At 42.1% G+C, this 27657-nt stretch overlaps 1 protein-coding gene and 1 long non-coding RNA gene across 4 annotated transcripts in view; one reads left to right on the top strand and one right to left on the bottom strand.

Annotated features, from left to right (window-relative positions):
• Positions 1-262: 262 nt before the first annotated feature.
• Positions 263-27657, top strand: part of NKAIN3 (sodium/potassium transporting ATPase interacting 3) — a 193878-nt gene continuing 166483 nt past the window's right edge. Inside the window, exon 1 of one of the 3 annotated variants that reach the window (XM_077932974.1) lies at positions 263-1018. In XM_077932974.1, coding sequence (XP_077789100.1) covers positions 965-1018 — 54 coding nt within the window. In that variant the 5' untranslated portion in view covers positions 263-964. The remainder of the gene's footprint in view (positions 1019-27657) is intronic. The other 2 variants (XM_077932971.1, XM_077932972.1) reach the window with 2 other exon arrangements.
• Positions 15454-27509, bottom strand: LOC144328699 (uncharacterized). The gene is made up of 2 exons (XR_013393920.1): positions 27341-27509; positions 15454-15733 (listed from the first exon to the last, which is right to left on the bottom strand). It is a non-coding gene; the product is annotated as an uncharacterized LOC144328699 (long non-coding RNA).

The raw sequence follows: 27657 nt of genomic DNA, 5'->3' as shown, positions 1-27657 counted from the left end.
CTGGGCCGAGAGAATGACGAGAGCTACTTTTCACTTTTTCTTGCTCATTCACACTTTTAAAAATAATGCTATTGCGTTCCGAATGCGTCGCTTTCCCGGAGCCCTCCGAATACTGTCCACGACACCTTCCTTCATTCCTTTCTTTTCTCCTCGAGGGTAAAGGGCGGGAGCGCCCCGCCCCTCACTCTCCCTCCGAGCCAATCAGGCTCTCTTCTTCGCCACGCCGTTCAACTTTCCCGGGGAGAGCCGCGGTGGGCGCGAGCGCTGGCTGGGAGCCTGGGAGGAGCAGCGCGCCAATCGCGCCGCTTCCCCGCGCACCTCGGTGTCCGCTTTAGCTCCTCGCGCGAGTCCCGGCAGCGGCTCCTGCCTTTTCCCCTCGGAGACCCTAAACTGGAGAAGCCCCGCCTCGAGCGGACCGTCTCCTCGCCGCTCGCTCGACAAGAGCCCCCCTGGAGGAGGCGAGCGCCCCTCGCCGTTTGCCAGCTGCCCGCCGAGGCGCCACAAACCCGCCCTCGGCTCCCCTCACTCCCTGGGCACCTGCTGCCAGCCCTTCCCGCCTCTTCACTCGCGGAACCATTGGCAATTCCCACCCCCGCCGCGGGCGCCTCAGTTCCGAAGTCCCATTCATAGGCTGGCTTTCCAGAGGCGCGCGCGCGTCGCCGGCCCCGCCAGCAGCCCCACGCCCACCTCCCCTCCGCTTTCGCCAGCGCCGGATGCTTCGCTCGGCGGCGGCGGCGGCCAGGCTGCGCTCCTGAACGCCTTCGGCGGGGCTGAGACGGAGGGGACGACCGCCGCCTCTTCCTCGCGTTCCTCCTGCTCCTCCTCCTGAGGCGCGAACAAAGGGATTTGGCCGGCGCACGAGGCGAGGGCGGCGAGGGGCTCCGTCCGGATGCGGTGAGCGAGGCCGGAGCAGGCGGGAGCGGCGCTGCTGGCCGGCCGGCGTCTCGCCCACTTGCCTTCCACCATGGGCTGCTGCTCGGGGCGCTGCACGCTCATCTTCCTCTGCACGCTGCAGCTGGTGAGTAGCTGCCCTTTGGCGAAGGAGCGCGGGGGGCGAGCGGGACCCTCTCGGCGTCTCGCCTCCCTATTCTCTCTTCCCACCCACCCAGGTCTGGTATTGATCTACCCTTAAATCCCGCCCGCCCTGCAGCCCAGATGAGACGGATCCCCCTGCAAGCTGCAGCTGGAGAGCTGCAGCCTCAACTCTCCTGCAACTGACCCCGGGAGGCTGGCGAGTCCAGCCTCGCAGCCGCTGTCCCAGGTGTGTGTGGGGGGGGGGCAGCTCCCTTCCCAGCCCCTCCTCCTGCTGGCCTCGCTCTGGCCGGGGAGCTGGGAAGTCCGTCCGGCAACGCGAGCCCTTTCCCAGAAGGTCAATGACAGCTGCCCGCGCTTGGCAGAGTCGCTTGATTCGCCCGTGCATGTCGGAGTTGCCTCGCAGGATCGCTCCCTGGAGCCACACGGCTCTTTAGCAGCTGCCACGGCCTCCCTCCGCCCTCGGCAAGAGATGTGAGGACCGAGGGCCTTTTCATGCCGCGTGGCTCGTAAAGCTTTTCCATCGCCTAGGGAATAACGATTTCTAGAAAAGCCACTGCGTGTTGCCCATAAGATCAAAAGCAATGACAGTTCTGGTGCTCATTGCGCTTAGAGTTAGACAGCGTGTATATATTTGCAAGTAGTCAATTGTGTTCGCTACGAAGTATGCTAGGTCCTCCCTCCCCCTTTTTATGTTCATTGGATGATGGTGCTTTCCCATTGTAAAGGAGGACTCCAGGTAATGCTGTCTAATTCCCCACCCATCCCCCCTTTTTTGTCTCTTGTGTACCGTTTTTTATTCCTGCACATCCTGCACTTTGAAGGTGGATTTTCATTCTGGCTTCATTTCAAGGCAGTTTGAAGTGTCTGTCTGGCGGGAGGAAGAGATTTCCTCTCTTCCCTGCAGAGTGCTTAAATCAGATATTTAAATGTTGCACAGTTCTATGGAAACCTTGTTTGTTCCCATTGTATCAACTTGACAACTGGGTATTAAAACCACTTCATGATCAATGTGAGGTCAAGGTGTTCCGGAAGCACCTGATGGGGGGTACTGCATGCCTTTTGATGGCTTTGTGGCTCAAAGATGAAATCTTACCTCTGCTCACAGCTGAGACATGTTCCTCCCCCTACTGAAGTTGCAATTTGTAACATCATTTAAAGGCTGTTGTCAAAGGGCTGCTTTTGTTTGGGTTTGACACTTGGTTTTCATGTTATCAAGAGTCACTGCTTTGTTTCTTTCAAACGAGATAAAATGAAGAGAGCTTTCTGTGTATTCGGTTGATAGCACCACTGAGATGAATATTTTGCTCTAGGTCCACTGTGGCTGCATGGCAAAGGACCTGGTTCATGCTGTATGGTGCATACAGTCTCACCCTTGGTTTGCCCTGACTGTGTGTGTGCACGCCTCTGTGGCATATAACTTCATTTCTACTTGTTGGGTTTCCATTCCTTGTTGAAGCTGATATAACTATTCCAGTGCAAATAGCTGTTGAAAGATTTGACTCTGAACTCAGACTCATTGAGATGGAAAGGGACTACAGCTCATTGGTAGAGCATCTGCTCTGCATGCAGGAGGTCCCAAGCTCCATTCCTTGAGCGGATAGAGGTGGGAGAGAACCTTGCTTAAAACCCTGAAGACAGTGTCAATGCAGACAGTGCAAAGCTCAATGGACCCAATGCTCTGGCTCCATGTAAGGCAGCTTCCTATGTCCCTAATGGGGCTTACTCCTATGTCAGTTGATAGAATTGCAGCCTAAAAGAGCATGGCTCCTTCCACTGTTTATTGGTCTTTAGTTGCTGTGGAACAATTGTGGATATCTTGTGGTTCAACCTATGACTGGCTGGACTGGATGGGAGTTGGAGTCCAGCAACATCTGGAGGGCTACAGGTTCCCCATCCCTGTTGTAGAACATTGTTTCAGTTCTATTAACTTGATAGCTTGTGCACACAGTACGGTTTTCCTCTTGATAATAGGCAGGGGCTAACAAGGTTCAAGTGCTTGCTCTGGAATAAATAGGCATGGTTAACAAAACAAAAGCAGAGTATTTCATGAGTTTTTGTTGTGGCACAGCATAATGTCCTGTGGCGCTGTGGGTAAAAGCCTCAGCGCCTAGGGCTTGCCGATCGAAAGGTCGGCAGTTCGAATCCCCGCGGCGGGGTGCGCTCCTGTTGCTCAGTCCCAGCACCTGCCAACCTAGCAGTTCGAAAGCACCTCCGGGTGCAAGTAGATAAATAGGGACCGCTTACTAGCGGGAAGGTAAACGGCGTTTCCGTGTACTGCACTGGCTTGCCAGATGCAGCTTTGTCACGCTGGCCACGTGACCCGGAAGTGTCTCCGGACAGCGCTGGCCCCCGGCCTCTAGAGTGAGATGGGTGCACAACCCTAGAGTCTGTCAAGACTGGCCCGTACGGGCAGGGGTACCTTTACCTTTACCTTATGTTTTGATCTAATTTTTAAGAAGTTCTATTGAATATTGTTTTGTATTGATTCTGTTTAACTGCTTGCATATATGTATTATCATATTAAACAGTATAAAAATATACAGATAAATTACAGAAATTGATTGGTGATAACTGTGCTTTCCCTAAATGGCTCCTGTTGGTTGTACTTGTACTAGGTGGTGTATTTATCTCTGATTAGTATTAATTTTCCAGTGGCGGCTGGAGCTGTTTCAAGAGAGGCCGTAGGAGAGTATGGCATAACTGTAGCTGACATCTGAAGTGCCCTGGATGTTGTCATAAAATGGAATGAATTATACAGATGCACAAGCTAGGGGACAAATGGCACCTTAAGCCTTGGTTACAGTTGCTACAACAGAATGCCTGTTCGCCAGGGGTTGGACTAGATGACCCTTGGAATCCCTTCCAACGCAACAAAATCATCAACAATGTAGATGAAGAAGATTCTATATAAAAAGTCCACAGTTTTATGTGACTATTAGAAACAAAAATATGTAGACATCACCTGAGCATTCAGGCAGTTTGCCATTCTTTGTAAACATGGAATTGCGAATTGTGTATTGGGCAAGTGTGCCATATGGCTGTGTGTAACTCACAGCTCCATGGGTAATGTCTATTTCAAAAATGATATACACATGTATAGACTTTTCTATTGTCTGGAATGGAAATCCCTTCAAACCAGTTTTAAGTAGTACAATTGCTCTCCTATTGAGAACTCTGTACTTAGACTGAATCATATTAAGCTACAGATAAGTATTCAGTGTTCAATGTAAGGACAAGAAGAATATAATTTCTAATGTGATAACCAACTTTATTTCAGCATGATTCTGTTGCTCTAGTTCTACATCTCCCTCCTTTTGATTTTAACAAGCCCCAACTCTATAATTTTCCTTTTAAGTTATGCTGAGAATGGGAAAACAATGTCTCCATTCACATGTAGTAGTAAAATTTCCTTGCTGCACACATATCTATTATCTTCACATTATAGGCATATGTGGGTGGAAAGTGTATCCAAGCTGTTGGAAGTGAATGCAAATGGAGTGGTAAATTCTCTAAACTAGAGCTCCTCAAATTATGGTCCACAGAGACTACAGTGGTACCTCTGGTTACATACTTAATTCATTCCGGAGGTCTGTTCTTAACATGAAACTGTTCTTAACCTGAAGCACCACTTTAGCTAATGGGGCCTCCCACTGCCGCCACGCTGCTGGAGCACGATTTCTGTTCTCACCCTGAAGCAAAGTTCTTAACCTGAGGTACTATTTCTGGGTTAGCGGAGTCTGTAACCTGAAGCGTATGTAACCCGAGGTACCACTGTACTGGTCTGCAGGAAAGTTGCAGAGCTGTTGATAATATGTGTACTTGGCCCTGTATTACTTTAATATTTAGTGACAATGGAGATCAAGGCTCTTTTGACAGGACTGGATTTATCAAACAGGCTAACAAGAACTTGAACTAGGGCCTGTGACTTTCATAATACAATGCTGGCGCAGTCTAATATTTTTCTCATTAAAAATTACCATTTGAAGAGGCATTTCTCAGTAGTCTGGGATAGGACTGACGGTTTTCATAATATTGCACTTTTTAAATGTAAGTGTTGGTGCTGAATAAAAAGAAGTTTATTAAGTGGTCTGTCAAGACCCCCAATAATTTTCAAGTAGGGATGGGAATTGAGATCAGCTGCTCTAAACCTTCATTTCTCCAACTGTGTAGTGGTTTTTGAGACTGTGTATAGGTATAGGTACAAATGAGAAGTGTTACAGTCTTTTAGGGCATAATTTTAAAAGTCACTTTGCTACTTCAAAGACAATATTAATCTAGATGTTTGTGTTTGGTAACAGAATGTAAAAAACCAACCACAACTGTTGTTTTTATATCAGCCCAAATGTCAACATCCATTTGTGTAATTTGGAAGAGGGCAGATCAGAAATCAAGAATTGGAGGTGAAGTGGCAAATCTCAGTCACGACTAAGGAGCACAGTACTACTGCCTTGGGCCATTTGCAAGCTATATAATATAATGTATAGTTAATACTAGAATTCCTAGCACATGTCAGCTTTGTGTGTCCCACAGAGGCTGTATCCACAGATTGCCCAATTTCACCTTGCCACCTGCTCCCCACCCCAATCTGCCAAAGCATCTGTTTCCTGGGCTGAAGGCAGTGTGGCTCCCATGGGAAGTGAGGCACACAAGAGCGACACACACTCTCTCCTTGTTGTGTCTTCACATCACAGTTTCGCTCCCTTTAGCCCACCATGCAGCTGCTTGGTGGGCTGTGGAGATCTTGATTGTCAGTGCCAGTCATCTGGGAAGGGGGTGTGTGCGCGAAGGGATTGCCCTCTATTGTGTGTAAGCACATGAGCCCACCACAGGCCTTGAGCCAGAATGGTTGTCTGCCTCTGACCTAGCACCTTCTTTTGCTCTCAGCTAATTATTTGGTACATACAACAGCTGGGTATGATTTCCCCTGCATTTGCTCAGTGCAGGGTTGATGTATCTTTTTGCTCTTCCTCTCTTTTCTGTCTGAAAAGTCCAGTTCAATACATGCAAATGCACTGAAAAAGAAAAATGTTGATGACAACCTACAAAAAGTAGGCACTTGTGAATTAAGCATATTTCCTTGTCAAATAAAGCTCAGTTCAAATAACTCTTGAAGGCAACATTTCTCTTAACATAATTACAAAGTGTTATTTGGATAAATGTTTTAACACCAAGGTTCCTTTACTTCTGTAGGGTAGAAAGCAAAAGCAAATCTGCCTGAGTACCTATCCTTTGCTAAGATTCAGCTAGTAGCCATCCTCTTTCTTTTCAAGCTGGAGTTAATATTCCCCCTCATCTGTCCCATCTCCCCGCCCCCCCGGCATATGGTTTAGACACATAGCAGACCTGTGCACACAATGGGACTACTTCTAAGTAGACATGCATAGTTATGCTTTCAGTTAAAATTGGGCCCACTTGAGGTAAACTGACTGTTCCAGGAATGTGGCAAATGTAACCTCTGAACAGACACATCCATATATATGACAGGAATTTCTTCAATTGCAATAGCTTAAAATTGATGGAAATCGCTGCTTTGTCACTCTAGCTGCATCAGTGGATGAGTTAATTTAGACTTTACATTCCCTTCATGATTTCAGGCTTGTATATGCCCAAAGATGGTTCCTGGTGTGTTGTGCAGAGTAAATTGCTATAGTCAACTTTCTGTGTTGCAAATTGCTGTTGGAATCATCCCTTTGGACCAGGGTGTCTTCAAGTGCAAATGGGTGTCTGGTGGAGGTTATCTGGAGAACTGATTCAAATTTCAAGCTTGTACTTCCAGCAGAGAAGGAGGCCAGCCTGTATTCCAATTGAGAAGCTTTAGACTGCAGGTGGGAATTTGTGTGCCTTAAATGTTCTCCACACTAAAGAAATATATATACAGAGTCCTCTACATTGAAAGCAAGATGCCAGGGAGAAGAGCTTTCTTCATGACTTCTAGATTCTAAGACTTATTGTATGGAGGAGCTTTTACTCATGAGATCCACCTACCAAAGGTGCTGGCTCCAGGCAGTTGAAGGTGGTGTAGACCCCCCCTCAGTGTTGTTGTTTTTTTAGGGGGGCAGGCTCCCCCATTGTTGGAGCCAGGCATGGTTGGGTCCCCTCAATGTGCTTCAGAAGATGGCACCTTTGTCAGCCTAAAAAAGCTCAGATGAGAAATAGGAATTACTTCTGTGTTGTATGTAAGAACTAGATCATATTCTTGTTAATTTACATCTGAGTTGCAGAAAAGTGTATATATTGTAGTGCTGCATTTACAAAAAGTAACCTCTCTTTGCTTCTTTTTCAAATAATTTTTGCCACTGAATAATTCACTCCATTGAGGTAATCTTTCTTTACAGTGTACATTAAATGTATTATTTATATTCATAAATTCAGACACAGCTGTGAATATCTAGGAGATATGGCTGTACTCCCCTGTAACAAAAATTTAAATAATTACATTTTTTTTTAATGCAAAGGGCTTCAAGGAAATGTAAGGAGAGTTAATTGAAGATGTTTGACGTCACTGTCTTGGGAACCTAGAAACAAAATCTGGGTTTAAAACTTTTTTATTTTGCCTCCATTCATATATATTATAATGTCTGATTAGAAAACAATAAATATCATCTGACTAAACCATTTCCTTTTTTTGGGGGGGGACGACCCACCCCGTTGCCCTAATTCTGCTAAACTTTGATTAAGTTCCAGAGGAAACAAGGTAGCTTCAACTAGCCCTATGTATGTATACCCTGAAGTAAGTCTTGCTGACTTTAGTGGGGCTTATTCCTGGGTAAGTGTATATAGGATTGCTGTGTTCAATCTCATGACTATTTTTAGCTGGATTGAGGCCACTCTTGTTGTTATACCTATTTTCAATGTCTGTGCTTATAAGCTGAAAGAAGTGGCTAATAAATTTACACACACACAATTGTGGTACATGGCGTTGGTAATTAGCTGACACAAGTGATGTTGGAAGTTGTAGGTCAGTTGATGGTAGATTGTCCATTCCCTGCCTCCCTCCTGTGAAGGGGGTGAAATATCATGTCTTAGTGTTGCCAGGGTAAGCTGTTGTTCATGACAGAAGGGCAGAGGGTAGCTTAGAGCTGCTGTTTTCAGCATCAGCTCCATATTTCTTAGAATATGCAATTCTACCCTAAGACGAGTCAAAGCATTTCTGTCCAAAATATGGAAAGTGATTACTTTTGAGTGATTTATTCTTTATTCCATCAAATGGGCATGCGAGCAAGCCCTTCGATGAAATTGTGAATCTGATTACATCAAAATTATTTAAAGTAAGGTTACCAGACGTCCCTGTTTCCCGGGGACAGTCCCCGGATTTACAAATCAGGCCCCATACAAAATCAATTGAAGTTGAAAAGTGTCCCTGGATTCATTGGAAAAAAATCTGGTAACCTTAATTTAAAGCTTTCTTTTCTCAAGGAGGTATCAGAGAATTTAGAATTATATTCTGTTTCTCTGTCCACGAATTGCAATTCCCTATGCCGGAGCAATGCTAGAGGCAATATCACAGTTTTTAGTGTGATCTTTTATTTGCTTTCTTGGCTGCTTGCACTCAGTTATATCCTTATGATCTTGCTAGGAATCTGTGCCTTATGGCAGTTTCTGTGAAACTACCCTCTACCCCCCTCGCCCACTCCCTCAAGGGACCTTCAACACCTTGAGTATATACTTTGGGTACAGCTCTTCCTCTGCCATTATGTTGCTCATTCTCATTTTAAAGATAGAATTGCTAACATTGTCACTCATATTATGCCTTACTATTTTCTCAGATATGGAACTATAGTTAAGATTTATTGCACGTATCTCAGTTCTGCTGTTTATCAACAGAGAATGCATAGAAATAGCCATTTGCTGAATGCAATGACCCCAGTTAGGGATAATAAAACAAACCAAATAATAATTTAGATGCGGGAGTTAACATCTAAGAAATTTACAGCATTGCCCAATCCAAACATTCAACATATCCAGAACAGTCACGGAGGAGGAGACTATTAGTTCATATTGCTAAAACCATGCTGCATCATGTATTATACAGTGAATGTGAAAAAGCTTCCTTTTTAATTTTTTTGCCTGGAATTAAGTAGTTACCAACATGCATGGATTATTTTAACTGTGCCAAACATGTGATTTCCACCAACTAGCTGATTTTAAGGACTATTTTTCCACAGAAACACAGAATTGTAGAGTTGGAAGAGACTGCAAGAATCATCTATGACAACCCCCATAAAGTGCAGGAATCTGCTACCCAATGTGGGGCTTGGACCCATATCTCTTCATGTGCCTTTTGTGGCATTTTCGCCCACAGTGTTGTTTCTTGCCTTCTTTTGGTTTTCAAAAAATGAATGTATTAGGAGGACTCATTTTTTGTTCGCTTATTTATTAAATTTACATACAGTGGTACCTCTGGTTACGTACTTAATTTGTTCCGGAGGTCCATTCTTAACCTAAAACTATTCTTAACCTGCAGCACCACTTTAGCTAATGGGGCCTCCCACTGCTGCCGTGCCGCCAGAGCACAATTTCTGTTCTCATCCTGAAGCAAAGTTCTTGAGGTACTATTTCTGGGTTAGCGGAGTCTGTAGCTTGAAGTGTATGTAACCTGAAGCGTATGTAACCTGAGGTACCATTGTACCACCCTTCATCTGATGACCGCAGGGCAGTTTACAGGGAACCAGGCAGAGGGCCTTCTTGGTAGTGGTGCCTGCCTTGTGGAACGCCCTCCCACCAGATGTCAAGGAAATAAGCAACTATGACGTTTAGAAGATATCTGAAGGCAACCCTGTTTAGGGAAGTTTTTAATGACTGAAGTTTTATTGTATTTTTAATATTTTGTTGGAAGCCGCCCAGAGTGACTGGGGAAACTCAGCCAGATGGGCAAGGTATAAATAATTTGTTGTTGTTGTTGTTGTTGTTGTTGTTATCATCATCATCATCATCATCATCATCATCATTATTACAATACATTATAGGTTTACTGGACTAAGTCCTAATCTGAAGGTTGAGTGGGTCAGCTGGACTAGTAGTGCTTTTTGAAACAGTGAACTGAACCCCAGGAATACAGATAGACCTGGAGCAGCCCGTTTTGCAAGTGCAATTCTGTTTTCTTTCATAAATAGCCACACATTACGGTATTTCCAGTGTCTAAGGCATCTCCTGCCCCACAAAATAATATCCCATAGTTATATAAAGAGCCTGGAACAGAGAGGCTTATAGCCTAATTCTTCAAAGAACTTCCATTTGCAGCTCTTCACTTGAAACAATGGGAAATGGCAATGTTTAGTACTTTTCAGAAGGCACTTAACTACTGTAACCATGCCACTGAATAGGTTGTGTAAGTGCAGGCACTATTAGGTAGGACCATTAGATGAAGTCATTGAACCATCAGGAGGCTGGATGTGGGGGAGGAACTGTGTTTTTTCTAATCTAAAAATGTTGCGGTTGAGCATACACACTGGGATCATCCTCTGGGGAAGATTTCTTTCAAACATACCAAGCCTGCCAGCACTACTATCTAGCATTTCACTACTATGAGGGTTTCACTTTGTAATGTTTCACAGATATTGACACCATGCTGCGTATCTTGGGTCATCTATTATTAACATACGAGCAATTTTGCCTGGCTAAAAGTATGTTCTCATTATTCATACTTCTTTTAACCCCCTCTGCTGTTGGAAGACTCCTGCTGCCTACTGCTGCTATTTATTTTTATGCCTGGGATACAAAATCATCTTGAATGTACACAAAGCAAGCTCACTATTGATTTTCCTAGAAGTGTCCCAGATTTTGATCCTATCCGGTCTTGTAATCAGAAAAGGCTTATACCTTAACTGCTGTAAACTTGCCTTTGCAAAAAAAAAAAAAAAAAAAAAAAAAAAAAGATAATTTCTGTGTTCACCTGTCAGATTTGTTGCACTCTGCACGCCTAATGGTAAAACAAATATTGAGTGAGGTTTCCCCTGCTATCACTGCAAGCAAGTAAGAACCATTAATCGGTAGTAAGCCCATGCTTTTTAACATCTACAATGAACCTGCTGGGAGAAGTCATTCAGAGGTTTGGGGCTGAAATGCCATCAACGTGCAGATAGCATCTTACTTTTTTCATCTGCCTGTCCCAAGAATTTCATGGAACCTTAAAGACTAATGCATTCTTTATGTTCATAGTAGGCTTCATTGCAGTAACAGCAAACTGCTCATCATGTTGTGATTGTGCCAACTACAATTTCAACATTCTTTTTTTACATGCACTTCTTTCTGCCATGCTATTCCTGTGCATTTGATTCCCCATTCTACTGCTAAATGACAAAGTCTGCATTTGTCTCTATTGAATTTATTTAAAACTCTAATACAACAGTAATTTTTTTTGGCGGGGGCAGCCTATCTATGGACCTGGGTCATAGCAGGTGCCAAAGAAAAGGCATTCTCTCATGCACATGACAAAAGGGGAAGTGTTATTTTAAGAGGATTCCTTCCACTTACAGCTTTAAAAATACATGTATTAAAAAGGATTCTCAGTTGATTGGTCACAACAAAATACGTTTTGATCAATTAGTCTAGTCAAATAAATTTAGCCATTAGGCAAGATGGAATATTGAATATTCATGGAAAACGACAATAAAAATCTACTAGTGTAGGCAGGAGGGAATATTTATGGAAAACAACGATAAAAATCTACTAGTGTTCAGTATCCAAAACAATGTGTCCCTAATTACCAGTTGGTGAGGATCACAACTGAGGAGAGTGTGATTGTGCTCATCTTCTGCTTGGGGGCTTTGCATAGCATTTGGTGAGAACAGAATGCTAATACAAGTGGGCCTTTTGGGTTGACCCACTAGGGCCCTCCTTACTTTCTCATCTTTAAATGGTCAGGGTTCCCCCAAAATGTCTAAGAAGTCAAAAAGAGAAACCTTTGATTGCTTTTAATAAAGATGTGCCATATATGTGTATGTGCCAGTCTTTTAGTGTTAGAACGTTATCTGTCACTGACAACTTTGTGGTGAGGGAGCTGGACTTATGAATTGTCTTCTTGCTGTTGCTATGCCATCCAGACGAGCCTACAATTATTTTAGAAGCTTTTAGTAGGGCATTAAAAATCTTTAGGGCTTGGTCATCTTTCAGAAAATTAACAGAGCTGAAATGGCAATAGCTGTTTCAGCTCAGCTTCAGATCTGTTGGAAAAAAAATAAAACTGGGCATTTCTGTGACAGAGCTCTTCAGGCTCCCAGATCTTCCTATTGCCCATATTGTGCTGATTTTACTGTTCTCCTTTGGTCTTATCTCATAGACTACTGAAGTAGATGAAAGATATACATTGGAAGTAGGTGTAGGCAGCTAACACTGTAGTTTTGTTAGGGAGCTTCATTATAGAAACTGTAAGAAGCACAGTTTAGTGTTCTCTGATCCAATCAGAATCTCAGATATATCTTTATAGTTAACATTCTTTTTCAGAAAATCAGAACCTACATTTGTCCAGAATCATTATTTAATGATTCCTGCAAGAGCACCAGGTGCTGTATTAGTGACACACTTAACTTTTCAGCAGGAACCATGAATATTCCTAAGGAAATCTGCCTTTCAAAGCCAGGAGCTATAGCAGCTTTATCGTAGCTCTGTAAAGCTGGTATCACTCCTAGCTGTTAATGGCAGATTTGCTTGGGAATGTTCTTATCCCCTGCTCCTTCACTGATGGCACTGTACAAAGAATAATTGAGATACCATCACACACATAGGCACACAGCTTTCAGCGGTTGCCACTCACCTGTATTAAACTGGGATAGTGTGGGGACTGAAAATGCCTGGCAGTCTATGGTTGTTTGAGAGCAGAGCTTTCCAAACTATGTGTCGTGCAAACGCTCCCCAGGCTCCTTCCGGGGCTGGAAAGTGGTTAGTTTAACCTCTGTTTTGCTGGTAAAATTGAATTACTGTGTCGCAAAATGATGTGGAACTGAAGTACTACTGTGTTGAGAAATGATGCATGTCTAAAAAGTGTGTCACCAACATGAAAAGTTTGGAAAGCTTTTAAATATTTTAAGTACAGTGGTACCTCGGGTTAAGAACTTAATTTGTTCTGCAAGTCCGTTCTTAACCTGAAACTGTTCTTAACCTGAGGTACCACTTTAGCTAATGGGGCCTCCTGCTGCCGCTGCGCAGCCACCGCACAATTTCTGTTCTCATCCTGAAGCAAAGTTCTTAACCCGAGGTACTATTTCTGGGTTAGCGGAGTCTGTAACCTGAAGCGTATGTAACCCAAGGTACCACTGTACTGTAAAATAAAATAGATAAGATCAGGAAATGGTTGGGAGAGAAAGAAAACAGATTAGAAGCAAAAGTTGTGTAACTTTGTTGACTTTCTATGTCATCAAATAAGTGAGTTATATCAAAATTACCATAGATGAGTTTCTAATTGTATTAAAAAGAATGTTTTATTTACATATAAGATAAAAGTAAATTCCATGTGTCTTGGCAGAGAGAGGTCGTATTTACACTAGAACATCTGATCTCCCCTCCAACCCCTACTTGCCCAGGTTTATAACTTGCAGCTGCCCACCCCCTCCACACTTGTCAGTGTCTTTCCAATTAAGTGGCATATGCTATCCTTCACATACCAGCATGGTTCATTTTAAAACATAACACATGAAATATTAGTACATATTGACAGATAACAATCTAATTAAATGCAGGCAGGAAATAAATGCAAACCATGCAATTGCTATGTCTCAGAAATACTTCAATTACAGATTTTAATGGCTAGATCATGGTTGCCATTTGTTACAGCACATTGGGAAGTAATTATCAATGCTTGAATGGAAACAGAAAATGTAGAGGCCGGATTTGAGGTGGGTGGAAGGGGGGGAAAGAGAAAACAATAGAAGAAATGAAACAATAATGTTGAGAAAGGAAAAGGAAGCAGCTTTCCAATGCAAATACGATTCTCCTATTTATGTCGCCTAAGGAAACTACCCAACAGAAGTCCTCTTGTACTGTATATGTGAGGGCGTTCTAGTGGCTTGTGCCTTAAATTTTTTCAAGGTGCAGTAGGGAGAATTGCCTGGTAATGCTGAGACTTGGATGAATCTCATGCATGCTGCTCCTATTTCTCACTACATACAGGTTTTATATTAGCTTCCTGAAGGTAGAAAGGTAATGTTAGTGCTAATTGTTGCCACTCTTAATTTTTACTATGTTTATCTTCTCTGTATTTGAGCTTTGCATCGTAATGTCATGGACTGTGCCTCTTGCGTTTCAAAGTGTTTGGCCTCACTGTTTACAGTCTCTCTATATAATATATATCTGCCAGCTGAGTATAACACTTCATGCATCTGATCAAGTGGATTCTAGTCCATGAAAGTTTATGATGCAATAACTCTTTTAGTCTTTAAGGTACTGCAAGACTCTTTTTTTGTTTTTGTTGTAGCAAACTGACACCGCTACCTCCTCCTGAATGGATGGAGGTTGTGCTTGATGGATTGCATTGTTAACTCTCTTGCTTAACAAGACTTAAGAGTGAACGTCCTGTAGAAAATTGCACTAAGTCTCTATTTGCATGCAGATGATTGATAATGAAGGGACCACGGGCTGCTCAGCTTCCTCATATAGCACATTTGTATTAAGATAATTGAAAAGGCCATCCACTTAAGATATCTGATTGGTATGGTTTGTGTTTATGCAGCTTATACTTCACTGCGTTATAAATATTAATGAATTAATCCTCCCATCTCTCTACCAGGCTAGTAAGCATCATAACTGTGCTCCTTTTATAGATGAGAGAAGTGATTTTCTTAAGGCCATGTTTGGTGCTGATGTCAGAGCGGGAGCCTAGGATTTATTAATGGCTGACATTTCTTCCTCATATAACTGGGATGTACCCATCAATGTCTATTAAGCTGACTAGGCTAACAATTATGACCTGGTGTGAACGAGCCTACCTCCTTAATAAATCTTCACTCAGTTTGCACTGTCTCTAGTGATCTAATCAGATTAGTTTTACTTTTGCCTTTTAGTTTGACTTGTTGTTGTTCCACAGAAATAATGTTGGTGCTGCATATCTTTTTTATAGTTTTACAAAGCTGTTCAATGATGGAGCTGCTGAATAGCAAGTTGTCAGGAAAATTCTGATAACCGCATGGGTATGTTCTGGTTTGAATGTATATATCTCAGGGTTTTCAGCTGTAACTTGCAAAACCCATGTGATTGCACAATCTGTATTTGTAATGCCCGTTCTCTTCTCAGTATTCCAGGATTCAGTTTTTCTTGGGTTAATTGACCATAGTTTCCCATTACATCTGATCCAGGAAACTATGGTAACCAAGACCTGAACAACTTCAAACCATGGTTTATCATGCTAGTTTGTTCTACTCCTGGTAACCACACTTTCCTGTATTTAATGTAAAGTGTTGAATTAAGGAGGGAAGAGGAAACATGAGGATGATGACAATTATTATTTATTAATTTATACCCCACCCATCTGGCTGGGTTGCCCCAGCCACTCTGGGTGGCTTCCAACACATAAAAACATAATAAAACATCAAACATCAATAGTAACAATCTGATGGAGCATAGAGAGGCACTCGGCTCAGGGCAGGGTCCTGCTTTGAAGAGGGTACTGGGCAAGGTGCTATCCATGGCTTCCTGTGAGGCTTGTCTCTTCTTCTTGCAGTCTTATTAGGTAGAAGCTGATGCTGGGAAGCTGTTTTTGCTTGTGGTACTGTGGGCATTGACAGAAGATGAGTATCACATCATATTCTTCTAGCAACTTTAATTCCCCACCCCCAACAAAATTTAAATGGAATGCCCAGAGCATTGTAGGTGGTGGTGCTCCTTTGATGCTGACTAGTGACCACTTCTCCTGTAAGCAGTTAGAGGCTATTGCAAGCTATCCCCTTCATTACTTCAGTAATTGGCACCCACCCAAAAGAAGAGAGGTCCTTTTCTTTAGTTTTTGGTCAGGCTTCTGCTTTGATGAGGTGTTTCCAGCAGCATCGTGCCTCACCTTTGAGATACATGTCAGGGTTGCCCAGGGGCAATAGGGAGAGTGGTGGTGACCATGGCTGCTACAGTTGTCTTATCCAGCACTTTTTCAGCACTCTGCATGTGCAATTAATTAAAAAAAAAGATGCTTTTGGAGTCAGTTGACTGAAGACTCAGGTTGCATGATACTACAGACTTGATGGTGCCCTTGCAGCTCAAAGCTAAGCCTCCCAGGTCTGTTTTCAAAACCAATTTAATGGTCCAGAATATAAGGTACTGGAGGCTGACTCCTGGGACTCCTGGTTCAAGAACCTTCCCAGTACAGTGGTACCTCGGGTTAAGTACTTAATTCGTTCCGGAGGTCCGTTCTTAACCTGAAACTGTTCTTAACCTGAAGCGCCACTTTAGCTAATGGGGCCTCCTGCTGCTGCCATGCCGCCGGAGCACGATTTCTGTTCTCATCCTGAAGCAAAGTTCTTAGCCCGAGGTACTATTTCTGGGTTAGCGGAGTCTGTAACCTGAAGCGTCTGTAACCCGAGGTACCACTGTACCTTGCATTCTAGAGCAAGGCTAGATGGCTATCTGGAACATATTAGGTTGTTCTAAAATGGAAAATCAGCATGTGTGCATGCATACAGTATGCATATGTAATTGCTCTGCATGTGTGCATTTGCAATTACTCTGCATGTGTGTTTAGGCCTATGGATTCTGGCTTATATTTTAAAGCTGTTTAAATATAGCACTAGAACTGGATGTGGGTCATTCAGTTAGTCTGCAATTTGTCATACAATGTATTCCTTGGTCACTTAGCAGAAAAGGAATTGCAGCTGTGCTCTCTGAGACATAAGAGAGTATATCTCAGATTCCACAAATCTGTATAATAAAGGAGCAAATGTATTTGCACGTGTGCTTCAGAACAGTCATCTGGCTTATGCCAATTATTTTTAATAGGAGCTGGTGTGGTTTTCATAGCTTATTTTTTATTTAATGTGACATGTGATAGGCTTGTGCGTAAAGAAAAGGCTTTGCTTTGGTTCCTTGCTTCTGCATTTCAGTTCTTTTGCAAACATCAGTTCCCCTCCAACATCAAACCCTTATTTGTATGGCATTTTTCTAAGAATTTCATCCCCAGCACATAAAATTTCTGCAAAATGAAGTGTGGCCATTTGTGAACTACTGAAGAGACTTGGCAGTGCTTGCTAGAGAAATCTTTTGCCTTAATAAACTGCCTTTCTCATATTTTGGAAAGACACCACTTCCAGTTACCTAAAGATGAGAGCATTTATTCTCATTTTTTGCTGCTGTTAAGTATTGATTGGTGTAAATCAAAGAACTTGAAAGCAAAAAAGAACCCAAAGTGTTTCCTTAACTATTATTTTACACACTGCTCTAGCAAACATAATGAAAGTTATTGAGCTTTCATAAAAAGAAGGTTGATCTGTTTTGAGTGGACAGTAATTAGGGGTGATCAGGGATAGGCTTACCCTGAAAATGAAAACAAAAAAAATTCCTTCCAGTAGCACCTTAAAGACCAACTAAGTTAGTTCTTGGTATGAGCTTTCGTGTGCATGCACACTTCTTCAGATACACATGAACTTCACTTTCCTGAGTGAACTTTCCTGAGTGAACCTGAAAATGAACTTCACTTTCCAAGTGCTCCAACCGAACACTTGAAAAACCTGATAATCACCACCTTTCCAGCTACCTTTTGATCCTTCCACTTCCTAAGAAGGTGGGGAAATTACCTTACTAAAGGAGGAGGGGTTAACAAATGATTAGCTAGATATTCTTGGGGTTTGAAAATTTAGCCAAGATAATTAAGTAAAATACCACAATAAATGGAATACAAACACCAGAAGGCAATACAGTGGTACCTCAGGTTACATACGCTTCAGGTTACATACGCTTCAGGTTACAGACTCCGCTAACCCAGAAATAGTGCTTCAGGTTAAGAACTTTGCTTCAGGATGAGAACAGAAATTGTGCTCTGGCGGCGCAGCGGCAGCAGGAGGCCCCATTAGCTGAAGTGGTGCTTCAGGTTAAGAACAGTTTCAGGTTAAGAAGGGACCTCCGGAACGAATTAAGTACTTAACCCGAGGTACCACTGTACATCAAAATAAGTTGGACACATTTCTATTAATAATCTTTTCTAATAATAATTTTTCTACTTCAGACATCAGTTTGAGATTTTTCTGACCCTTTTCTGCTGGATCTTGATGTGCCCTGTGCCATACCTTGTTCTCCTTAGTTCAAGATTTCTGCAATCTGCAATCTGCATCCCTCATCTCTGCCAGAAGAACACACTCATTGAAATCATTGGACTTCTGAGTATGACTTAGTTGGCTATCGAGCAGTAATTTTAACATAATTGAACATAAAATACCTGCCAGTAACAAGTATCTTCCAGTTTGTTTTCTGCCTGTATTTGTTTTGCCTTCATTTTGTCAAAAGAAATTGTTTATGCTTGGAAGAGCAATAGCCTGACAGCATCTTATGGATTCATTGTGATGTTCATAGTTCCCCTTCTGCCCTAATGTATATTTTATTTAAAAAAATGTGTAAACAATCAAAGGTTTGCAAGTGCTACTTTTAACAGTGAGGAAACCATGCTGTCTTTCTAAGATACAGGATGGAAAGTGCTTGAATTCAAACAAGGGAAGAGTTGGGAGTGCACTTAGAGTTCCATTCACCTATTAAAATCCCTTGAGTAGGGTTCACAAGGGGCAATGTTGGCCCTATGCTTTGCAAACCTCCCTGCATGACTCATACCTACCTGCTCCTACTACCCATCAGCTGGTGCACTGTTGGCCCAGCAAAGGAACATGGGTCAGAGGTTCCCCACCCCAGCTTTTAGTGCTTACAAACATGCAAATCAGCTTATTGATAGGCTGAACCTGAGAAGCCTTTATACAGTTTCAAAGTACAGTCACCATTAAAAAAGTATTCTTCTGTCTTCTCGGTGTGTCAAATTTACCCAGTCTTTCATATTTACTATGCAGATTTATCAGTTTATTGTGAGTTTCTTTCTAGTTCCTTAAATGCATCATTCTTTCAAGTTGTCAAGGCATAAACTTGTCCAAGGATTCAAAACGATGGCAAAATCAGTGTAGATAACCTTTGCGAGTGTAATAGCTTGTTTTGAGAACAGTAAGCAGTGTCCTGGAAAATAAATATGTCCTAGAAAAGGAATATTTGTAGAATTAAATGATAGCTGTTGAGCAGACGTGTTCCAGGATTAGGTATCCTCGGTTGAAATGTTTTAGCTGTTCAGTAAATATATTCAAACAATCCAAACTCTAGTTGAGTAAATGTTTCTTCTGAAAGCCGCTGTAGTCAGTTATCAGAGTAATTCTGTGACAATTAAGATGAAATGTGAGAAACTGCCAAATTATCTCTGTAGAAGCACAGTAAAATTGTTGACAATTTCTAGTGGGAAACAGATCTTTTCCTTTTAATTTGCAGAAGTTATCATAACACCCATGAAATATAGCCTTTCACCCTGCAGATCTAATTTCTAGCTTGCTTAGCCCAGAGTTCATGCATTTTTAATCTGAACCAAACAAAAAAATTAAATTAGTTTTTTAGCAGAGCCTAACTATATTTTACAATGTCCTGGTGAGCTTCCACAGCAGGGATCGTTCTATTTTATTGTGAAGAAGATTGCCTTAAAACTGTGGCTGTTTTTCAGGATTTGTAGGTTAATGAGTCAAGGAACCCCAAAGTAGTAATTTTATAGAACCGTACACATAACCTTGCATTTTACACATGATTGTTTATTCATTGTTAAGTTTAGGTTCTTATGGAGATCAAAGTGAAAGGTCGCCAATTGCAAATCCCTGTCAAGGCAATCAACTACATCTTGCTGCCTTGCACATTTGAGTGTGTGGTGGTGGTGGGACAATGAAATGGGTGATGCGGCATTTATGGTGGGTTGATTAATTCTCTTCCAATAATAGTTGATTGACACTCTGATCACGACACCCAAAATAAAATATTTCATCACAGGACACTTAATTCACTTATGAAATTTGCTGTCATGTTTGTTGTGAATAGCCACTACCTTAAATCGCTTTCAGAATGAGGTGGGCATGTTCACAGAGGATAAATCTATACCCATAGAGAACTCATAATGTGTGGATCCTTATACAGCCATAATGGCACCATACGCACAGGGTGGTATTGCAAGGCTCAGGGAAACCTTAAGATTTGCAGAAGTGCAAAACTTCTTTAGGAATAAAATGTGTTAATGGTGGTGGTGGGGAAAACCACCTTGAGCGCATCAAGGACTAAGCATGCCACAGAATGCTAAACACTTGTTTTTCAAGGATAAATAGCGTGTGGGGCAACATGGAGCACATAGAAAGGGTTGGGCTACAGGAGCAGACTCCCCAGAAAAGTTCATCTCTACATGGCGATTACGCTTGAAAAAAGCCCAAAATTGCTGCCATGGGTTATTGCTGTGTGGGGTATGTGGTCAGGAGGAAGCCTGTGGGTTTCATGGGGAAGCCCTATTTAGCACATGTAACCTAAGGAATAGGGACGCAGGTGGCGATGTTGTCTAAACCACTGAGCCTAGGGCTTGCCGATCGGAAGGTCGACGGTTCAAATCCCTGTGACAGGGTGAGCTCCTGTTGATCGATCCCTGCTCCTGCCAACCGCCAACCTAGCAGTTCGAAAGCACATCAAAGTCATTCATTTTTCTTCTTCAAAATATAGTCCAGCCCCCACAAGGTCTGAGGGACAGTGGACCGGCCCCCTGCTGAAGAAGTTTGCTGACCTCTGTGTCAGAGGCTTAGTGCTGTCCAGCTGGCCATAGATTAGACTCCGGGCTCCCAGCCAGTTCCAAACAATTGATTTATTTGACAAAGTTCAAATGTACATCTCCAGCGTTTCCATTAACCTCCTTCCTCCTGTGCGCAGTTGCTCCCACTAAAGTTATTTCCTCCTTTTCTTTACCCAGCATGCAAACCTGCGAAGACTCCTCCCCTTATTTCCTCTGTGTACAGCGTGACTAGTCCCAGGCTCACACTCCTCCTCCCCCTCTTCTTCAGACTGACTCTCTGACGACTGGCTGCTGATAATCTCTCTAGGCTCCCTATAACTGCTGATTTCTGTCCTTTCCTCATTGCCCGTTTGCCTCTCCCTGACACCCTGGACCATAGGAACAAAGGAAGCTGCCTTGTACAGAGTGAATATTGTGATCTGCCTAACTCAGTGAATACTATCTACCCTTACTGGCAATGGCTCTCCAATACTTCCTCAGATTGGCTCCTCGTTGTTTACTTTGTTGGACTTTTAACATAAGGTAGTTGCTCAAAGGTTAACATTATTAACAGATGGGTGGAGGAGGGAGAGAAGAAAGGGCCAGAGAAGAAAGGGCCAGACTCTCAGTTGAAATCAGTGAAGAATATTTTCTGGTTCAGAAGGCAACACAGCAAAAACATTTTGTGTCTATTAATTATTATTTTGCTGTGTATGTCTGCTTGAAATCTTGGACTGAGATTTCTGCAAACAGAAAAAGATACAATTTATTTCACATGGCTTATATCATGCACTGTATTGGAAAATGATATACAATGAATACATTTGTAAGCAACAGGGAATGAAGCTTTCCAGGAAAGATTTGAAGGGAGAAAGTGGCTGAGTTGCACAGGGAAAGGAGCACTGAATTTCAAATGAGCTTTAAAAGAGTGGTTCCTTGAACTGTGAGAACTCATTGAAGGAACAGATACTGTATATGAAGGTGAACAGGAGGTTTATGGAAAAGGAAGGAGAAAGTTAAAACAAAGAAAGGAGAACTCCTGCTTCAGTAAAGAAAGCTGAATGAGCTCTGTATATAACAGTGTAAAAAAAAGAAAGGAACTGTTGTTTGTTTTTTGTTGTTGTATTTGTACCCTGCCCATCTGGCTGACTTGCCCCATATAATGTGGATAGACTTGCTTGCACCATTCCCTGTTAAAAGTACCACAGGCAATATGAGCCTTTTTCTGCTAACTTCCCCCGACCAAACCAGACGGAGGTATAGGATCTCAGTCAAGAAGCTTGTCTATATTTGAGCATAATTCAGTTGACAATCCATTCCCCTGCATTCAAATGAGACCTGATTGGTCCACACCCACCCATATTTGAATTTGTATATGAAAAGCAAATTCAGTCTTTTCCTGCTCATGCCAACAGGCGTTCCCTGCTGTGTTTATCCCCACCTTCTAATTTGTTGGTTCTAGTATGCCAGTTAAGTACTGACATGCAATGTGTGCTGATAGCTGTACACACACTTTATTTGTTTTAAAAAATCACCCTGTTCAGGAATTGCTGAAAAGCACAGTTGGGCAATGGTAAATGCTCAGCATACACTTTTGCAGTTTTCTGGTTTTGTGCAAATCTGAGGGTTCAAAAGAAACAAACACATAAACACACACACAAATATTTTCCATTCAAGGGCATACCACAGCATGGGTGGGGGGAAATTGAAAAGCACACACTATTTTATTATTGCAGTATCTGTTGTAAAAACTTTTAATGTGGTTTTCTTGTGCAGCTTTCTGGTTTTGTACAAATATGAGGGATTGAACCCACCCCAAATAGCAAAATAAATAGTCTGTTATCTCTAGTGCAGAGGTTTGGAGCCCATTTCCCCCAGTTCATTAGATTATTGCTGTATTCTGGTAAATCTGAATTTGCAGGGAGAAAGCATCAAGACTGATAATGTGAGTGTAACGTCATGGGTACTATGCAGATGAAATGGGAATGTAAACAGCTGCAAACATACAGTAAACTCCAGTGTGGACAAGTATCACTGGGCAGTCTGAAACACTGTGCATAAATTAAGGGTTGCCATATGTCTGGAATTTCCCGGACATAGCTGGAATACTGCAGTCAGAAGCAGTGTTAGGCAACCCTAACACAGAAGTGAGAAGTTTTGAAAATTGTGATAAGTGATAGTACCCCATAAGAATTTTGCAGAGAGCCTGCTATCTTGCAGATAATTCAACAGGCAAACAGAATTCCTCTGTCTGTTTCAGTCTGGTGGATGTTGGGACTCTGTACTTAATTTACTTAGATACCACTTAACTGGAATGCTGCAGCTTAGCCAAAGCTGTAGGAAGTAAATTAAACCATGCCCTTAAAAAACACCTTCCACTTGGAAATGTTTAGTTGAAAGCAGCTGAGTTGTGAAAACATCAATCCCTCTGAAAACTCACCCTTCCATAACCAAAAGTTATGATTCTTTAGGGAGCCTCTTAATGCACTCATGTCTTTCACACTAACTTGCAAAAACACTGGAAACATTGAGCTTTCCTTTTAAAACACAGTGCTAACAGCTTTGTTTATGAGTTCAGATCTGTCACTGGAGCACATTCATTTTGGTTTAGTTGCAAGAGCTCTTTTCCCATTTGGAAACTGAGCTCTGGTAATCGTTCTCTTGAAATTTTAACTGTACACTAATGTAACTGTATGTAATAAATTAACTATTAATTCCAAAGATCATTTTTTACTAAATTATAATTCAAAAACAATTAAGTTAATAATGATTTTTCATATTAGTTCTGTCCCTGACACATTAACTGCTCATTATGTCCTTGCATTGTGTATTGATCCACCTTATTACTCTTTCCTCTTCCATTCTTAAACAGGGAGAAAATGCTTATCAATTGCACCCATGAGCCTGAATTTATTGGAACAGTTAAATGACATTTAATGCACTGTATCTGGGAATACAGTGCCAGCAGACAAACCTATTATTATACTAATGGAGTTTTTGTATTGCACTCCGCTAAGCTCAGCATTATCTTCTAAAGGATTTTCAAACCCATCAACAGTGAAATATCTCCTGAATTGTGTGCATTTCTGATTTGTTTGCTTAATAGGCATACAGATTCAGACATTGTTTCTCTTTATTTCCAACTCTGCTTAAATGCTTTAAGATAGTCATAAACAAACCAATCATGCAGTAAATGTAGCATGAGAATCTGGGGAGAGCATCCATCTTTTGCCAAAATATGTGTGTGCGTGTGCACAAACACAGTAGTACAGTTGCTATCTATCGAAGAATGAAGGAAGCTGGAAATAATTCTGGAAAAGAATGAAAGCTGATAGCTTGGTACATCTTAAAAATAGGAGTAACAGTGTAGGACTACTTGCCTTTGAATCTATCACAAATAAATTGAAAGCTGAGGAGCCAGACCATGAACATATCTCAGTCTAAAATATTCACTTGAAGCTTGGTGTGCTAGATGCAATAATTGGGAAGGAAGCCCCTTTGAACTCTGTACACTTCTTGGATCTTGTGTATTAAACAGTTCTGCTCCTGTCTTTGCCTCCACAAAGGAAGTAATAATGCACTAACTAGCAGCTAGTTTGAGTTGTAAACAATTTAGGGCAGAACCTAGGAATGGAGAGCTACTCCTCTCTTTGTACCAGAGACTCAAAAACCCAAGAGTCAGAATCTCAAAATTAATCGGTGCATGTAAATTTCTAAAATTAAAAAACAGTTTTTCAGAGCAAGAAGATGCCTTGCAGTTGGCCTGACTCCAGACTCCTGACTTAGAACCAAAATAGAATGTATGCAATCGTGGGAGCTACTCAGCTAATACGTTGTCTTAGGCAGAAGTAAACATTCTCATTTACATTTAGAGAAATAGCCAGCAATTGCCCAACACTGTTGGTGGCATTATTACTTTTGCCCCACTCAGCTGACTGGGTTGCCCCAGCCACTTTACACTTACTGCTGTTTCCTGCAGCAAAGCCATAAAATATGGCTGAGATGTGTTCCTGTAAACACAGATACATGTGAGAACTTGGGGGAAGGCACACAATTTGTGTTTAAAGGTGCTGTGTGTATCTTGTAGGAAACATTGCTATACATGTAGCAATTGTTTATTTTGAAAATATTATCTTCTGGTTTTCTGTTCATTTCACACCAAGCAGCCTGAAAGTGTGTAACATGCACATGCACACATATGCACACATGAACATACAGATACAATAAATAATCATAGCAGAATCCACAGAAACAGAGACATTGCCTGTAAACCATCAGGAAAGATAAGGCAAAACTAAATCATCCAAAAGCCCTCTAGTAAAGATTGTTTATTTCCATCACAATGCCATTGTAAAAAAATCTGAAAGACTTCCAAAGCTTGGATTGAGAGAGGAGGCCTTGCCTTGCAATGTTAAAAAGCAACTTGCCTAATCGCTGAAGATTATTTGGGAGGAGGATAGATGCAGAGCGGGGCCTGCTAAGGATAAGAGCAAGCAGATTCCTATTGAAAAGAGTGAGGCCATCAGCTTCAGTTTGCCACCCAAGATAAAAAATGTGCAAAGTGCGTCCATGTCCAGAGCTTGCATATCTATCTTCCTATCTATCCTGGCAAGTTCCTTTTTGTGCAATACACTGAAAGCATGACTAGAACTCACATGTGCTTCCTCTAGTTCAGAACATTTGAAGCCAGGGTTTGTTTGTTTGACATTCACAAGTGCCCTTCTCTCCAAGTCCCTTGCATTAGGTGTGAGATAAGAAAAATTTGGGGTTGGCATTTACAGCCCAACTCCTCAACAAGGGACCCAGTATCTCCTAAGTCCATTATTGGTCAGAGAAGAATGAATGGAGGCAGGAACCATTCAAAGTAAGGGAGATCTTTATTTTCTGTTGCAAGACAGTAAACCCCCACACCCCACTTGCAAGGAGGTGAGGACCCAGAGCAAAGGTGTGCATGGGTGTAGCAAACTGAGGGCCTGCTCCCCTCCCCAACAAAAGGCCTGCCCACAAAAATCCTGGCTACGCCCATGAAGGTGTGTAACAATTTTTAAAGACTTTAGAAGTGCCCCAACCCCTTAGTCAAAGACCACCCAAAAGCACCATAGAAGCTGCGCTCTACAACAGAAAGTGCCCCGCATAACTGGAAGTCCTGAATGCACGGAGCCCCTCACACAACCAGGAGCTTGCGCACTGGGGGCTTTATGCAGAGAACCACACACAGTTTGTGGTTGCTGCAGAAAGAAGTTGCTATTTTTTGGAGTGGTGAGTCTAAAAGTGCATCCCTGCTCCACAGTCCACGTGGAAATACCTTGCACTGTGTGAAAACTGCTTTTATTTATGAGAGGGTGTTAACGCAGCTATGATGGAGATTTTTTTAAAAAACGTATTTTTGCAAAGCCAACTAGAACTGGTAAAACCAATCTCTGACCTGTTAAGTTATAAACAACCAGCAGGAACAAAGACCTTTCTTTCTCTTCTGCCATTTTTTAATCTTTCACAGCTGGAACTAACAGTAGCAAATACATTTTAAATAAGGGCTAACATATTTGGCAGAAGCCACTGGCGGCCAGGTTTGTGAAACATGTAGTTGAAACTAATTAATGTGTTTCTAGTTCTTAATACCCTGAAGGCCTGAAGGTAGTAGTTTGATAATTACTGTTCTTCATATTTAGAGAGAAAGTAGAGATGATTAGAAAATGCTGCAGCACCATGCGGGTCAATTGTGCATCGTTATTAGTGCCATTTAATGCATTTTAATGGTAGCAGATAAGGTGCAAAGTGCTATGTAAGCCAAAAGTAGATGTTTTATTCCATTATGCATTAAATGTGTAGGCACAAATGGGTCCCACATTTGCATTTTTTATCATTGGAATTCCAGTACTGAAGCTTGTTCTCACATGAACCTAGACAATGTAATTGTTTGGGATACTATTACTTCTGCTGATGCCAGCAACCCTTAATGTTTAGGTGACTTAAGTTTTCCACAAGATCATTTGACACACTGTGCTCATGCTATGATGTCAACGGGGGAAAGTGCTTTTTACACTTTCTCCATAAATAAAGCTGCTACAGGAATTAAAGATGGTTGGGGGGGTGTTGTTGATGTTGTTTAATTCAGTTTATATTTACCTTGATGCACAGCTTCTGTTGCTAAACCTTTTAATCAGAGAGTACTGTCACCATCTCTGACTGCCACCCATTTTACACAGAAAAGAAGGCACACTAAAGCTTATGATATCTTAATACAAAGGAAATGGCACACTGCAAAAGGAAAATGTTTTGTGTCCTGTTCTCTGAATGGTTTCTGATGCCATTGGGGGTGCTGTTAGATTTCCCCACAATGGTGCCAGCCCTGGACAAGTGGGCCATCTGAAACCGTTACAAGCTATGTAAACAAACCATGTTACTAATGTTAAAATATGGAAATAGCACCTTGGGGGAGTAAGTTCCATAATTTAACTATGTGCTGTGCATAGCTGTCAACTTACAGATTTGAAAATAAGGGACCAGCAGCCTTTAAAATAAGGGGCCAGCAGCCTTGAAAATAAGGGACCAGCAGCCAAAATAAGGGACCTGCAGCCTCACCTGCTCCAGGCACTCCAGTCTTCCTGTCCTCCTGCAGTCTGGTCAAACTCATGCTGGTAGCTTCAAGAACACTGTCCAACCAACTTTGTAACCAGAGGTTCAACTGAATAGAATCTGAATCACATGCACCACAAGGCCTCTGCAGCCTCAACTTAAGATGGCTCCCCGGCCTGGCTTTGCACTGCAGAGTTTGCAGCAGCACATGCAACAAAATGGCATCCAGCATTCAAAACCCCCCTCAGCTTGCATTAACTAGCCACACACAAGGCATGCAAGCTCCACCCCGCAGTCGTTCTTAGACTTCTTATTGGGTGAGC

This window comes from Podarcis muralis, chromosome 8 (assembly GCF_964188315.1).
Source record: "Podarcis muralis chromosome 8, rPodMur119.hap1.1, whole genome shotgun sequence".
Lineage (NCBI taxonomy): Eukaryota > Metazoa > Chordata > Lepidosauria > Squamata > Lacertidae > Podarcis > Podarcis muralis.
The sequence above is the reverse complement of the archived record's forward strand: the minus strand, read 5'-3'. Positions and strand labels throughout refer to the sequence as shown.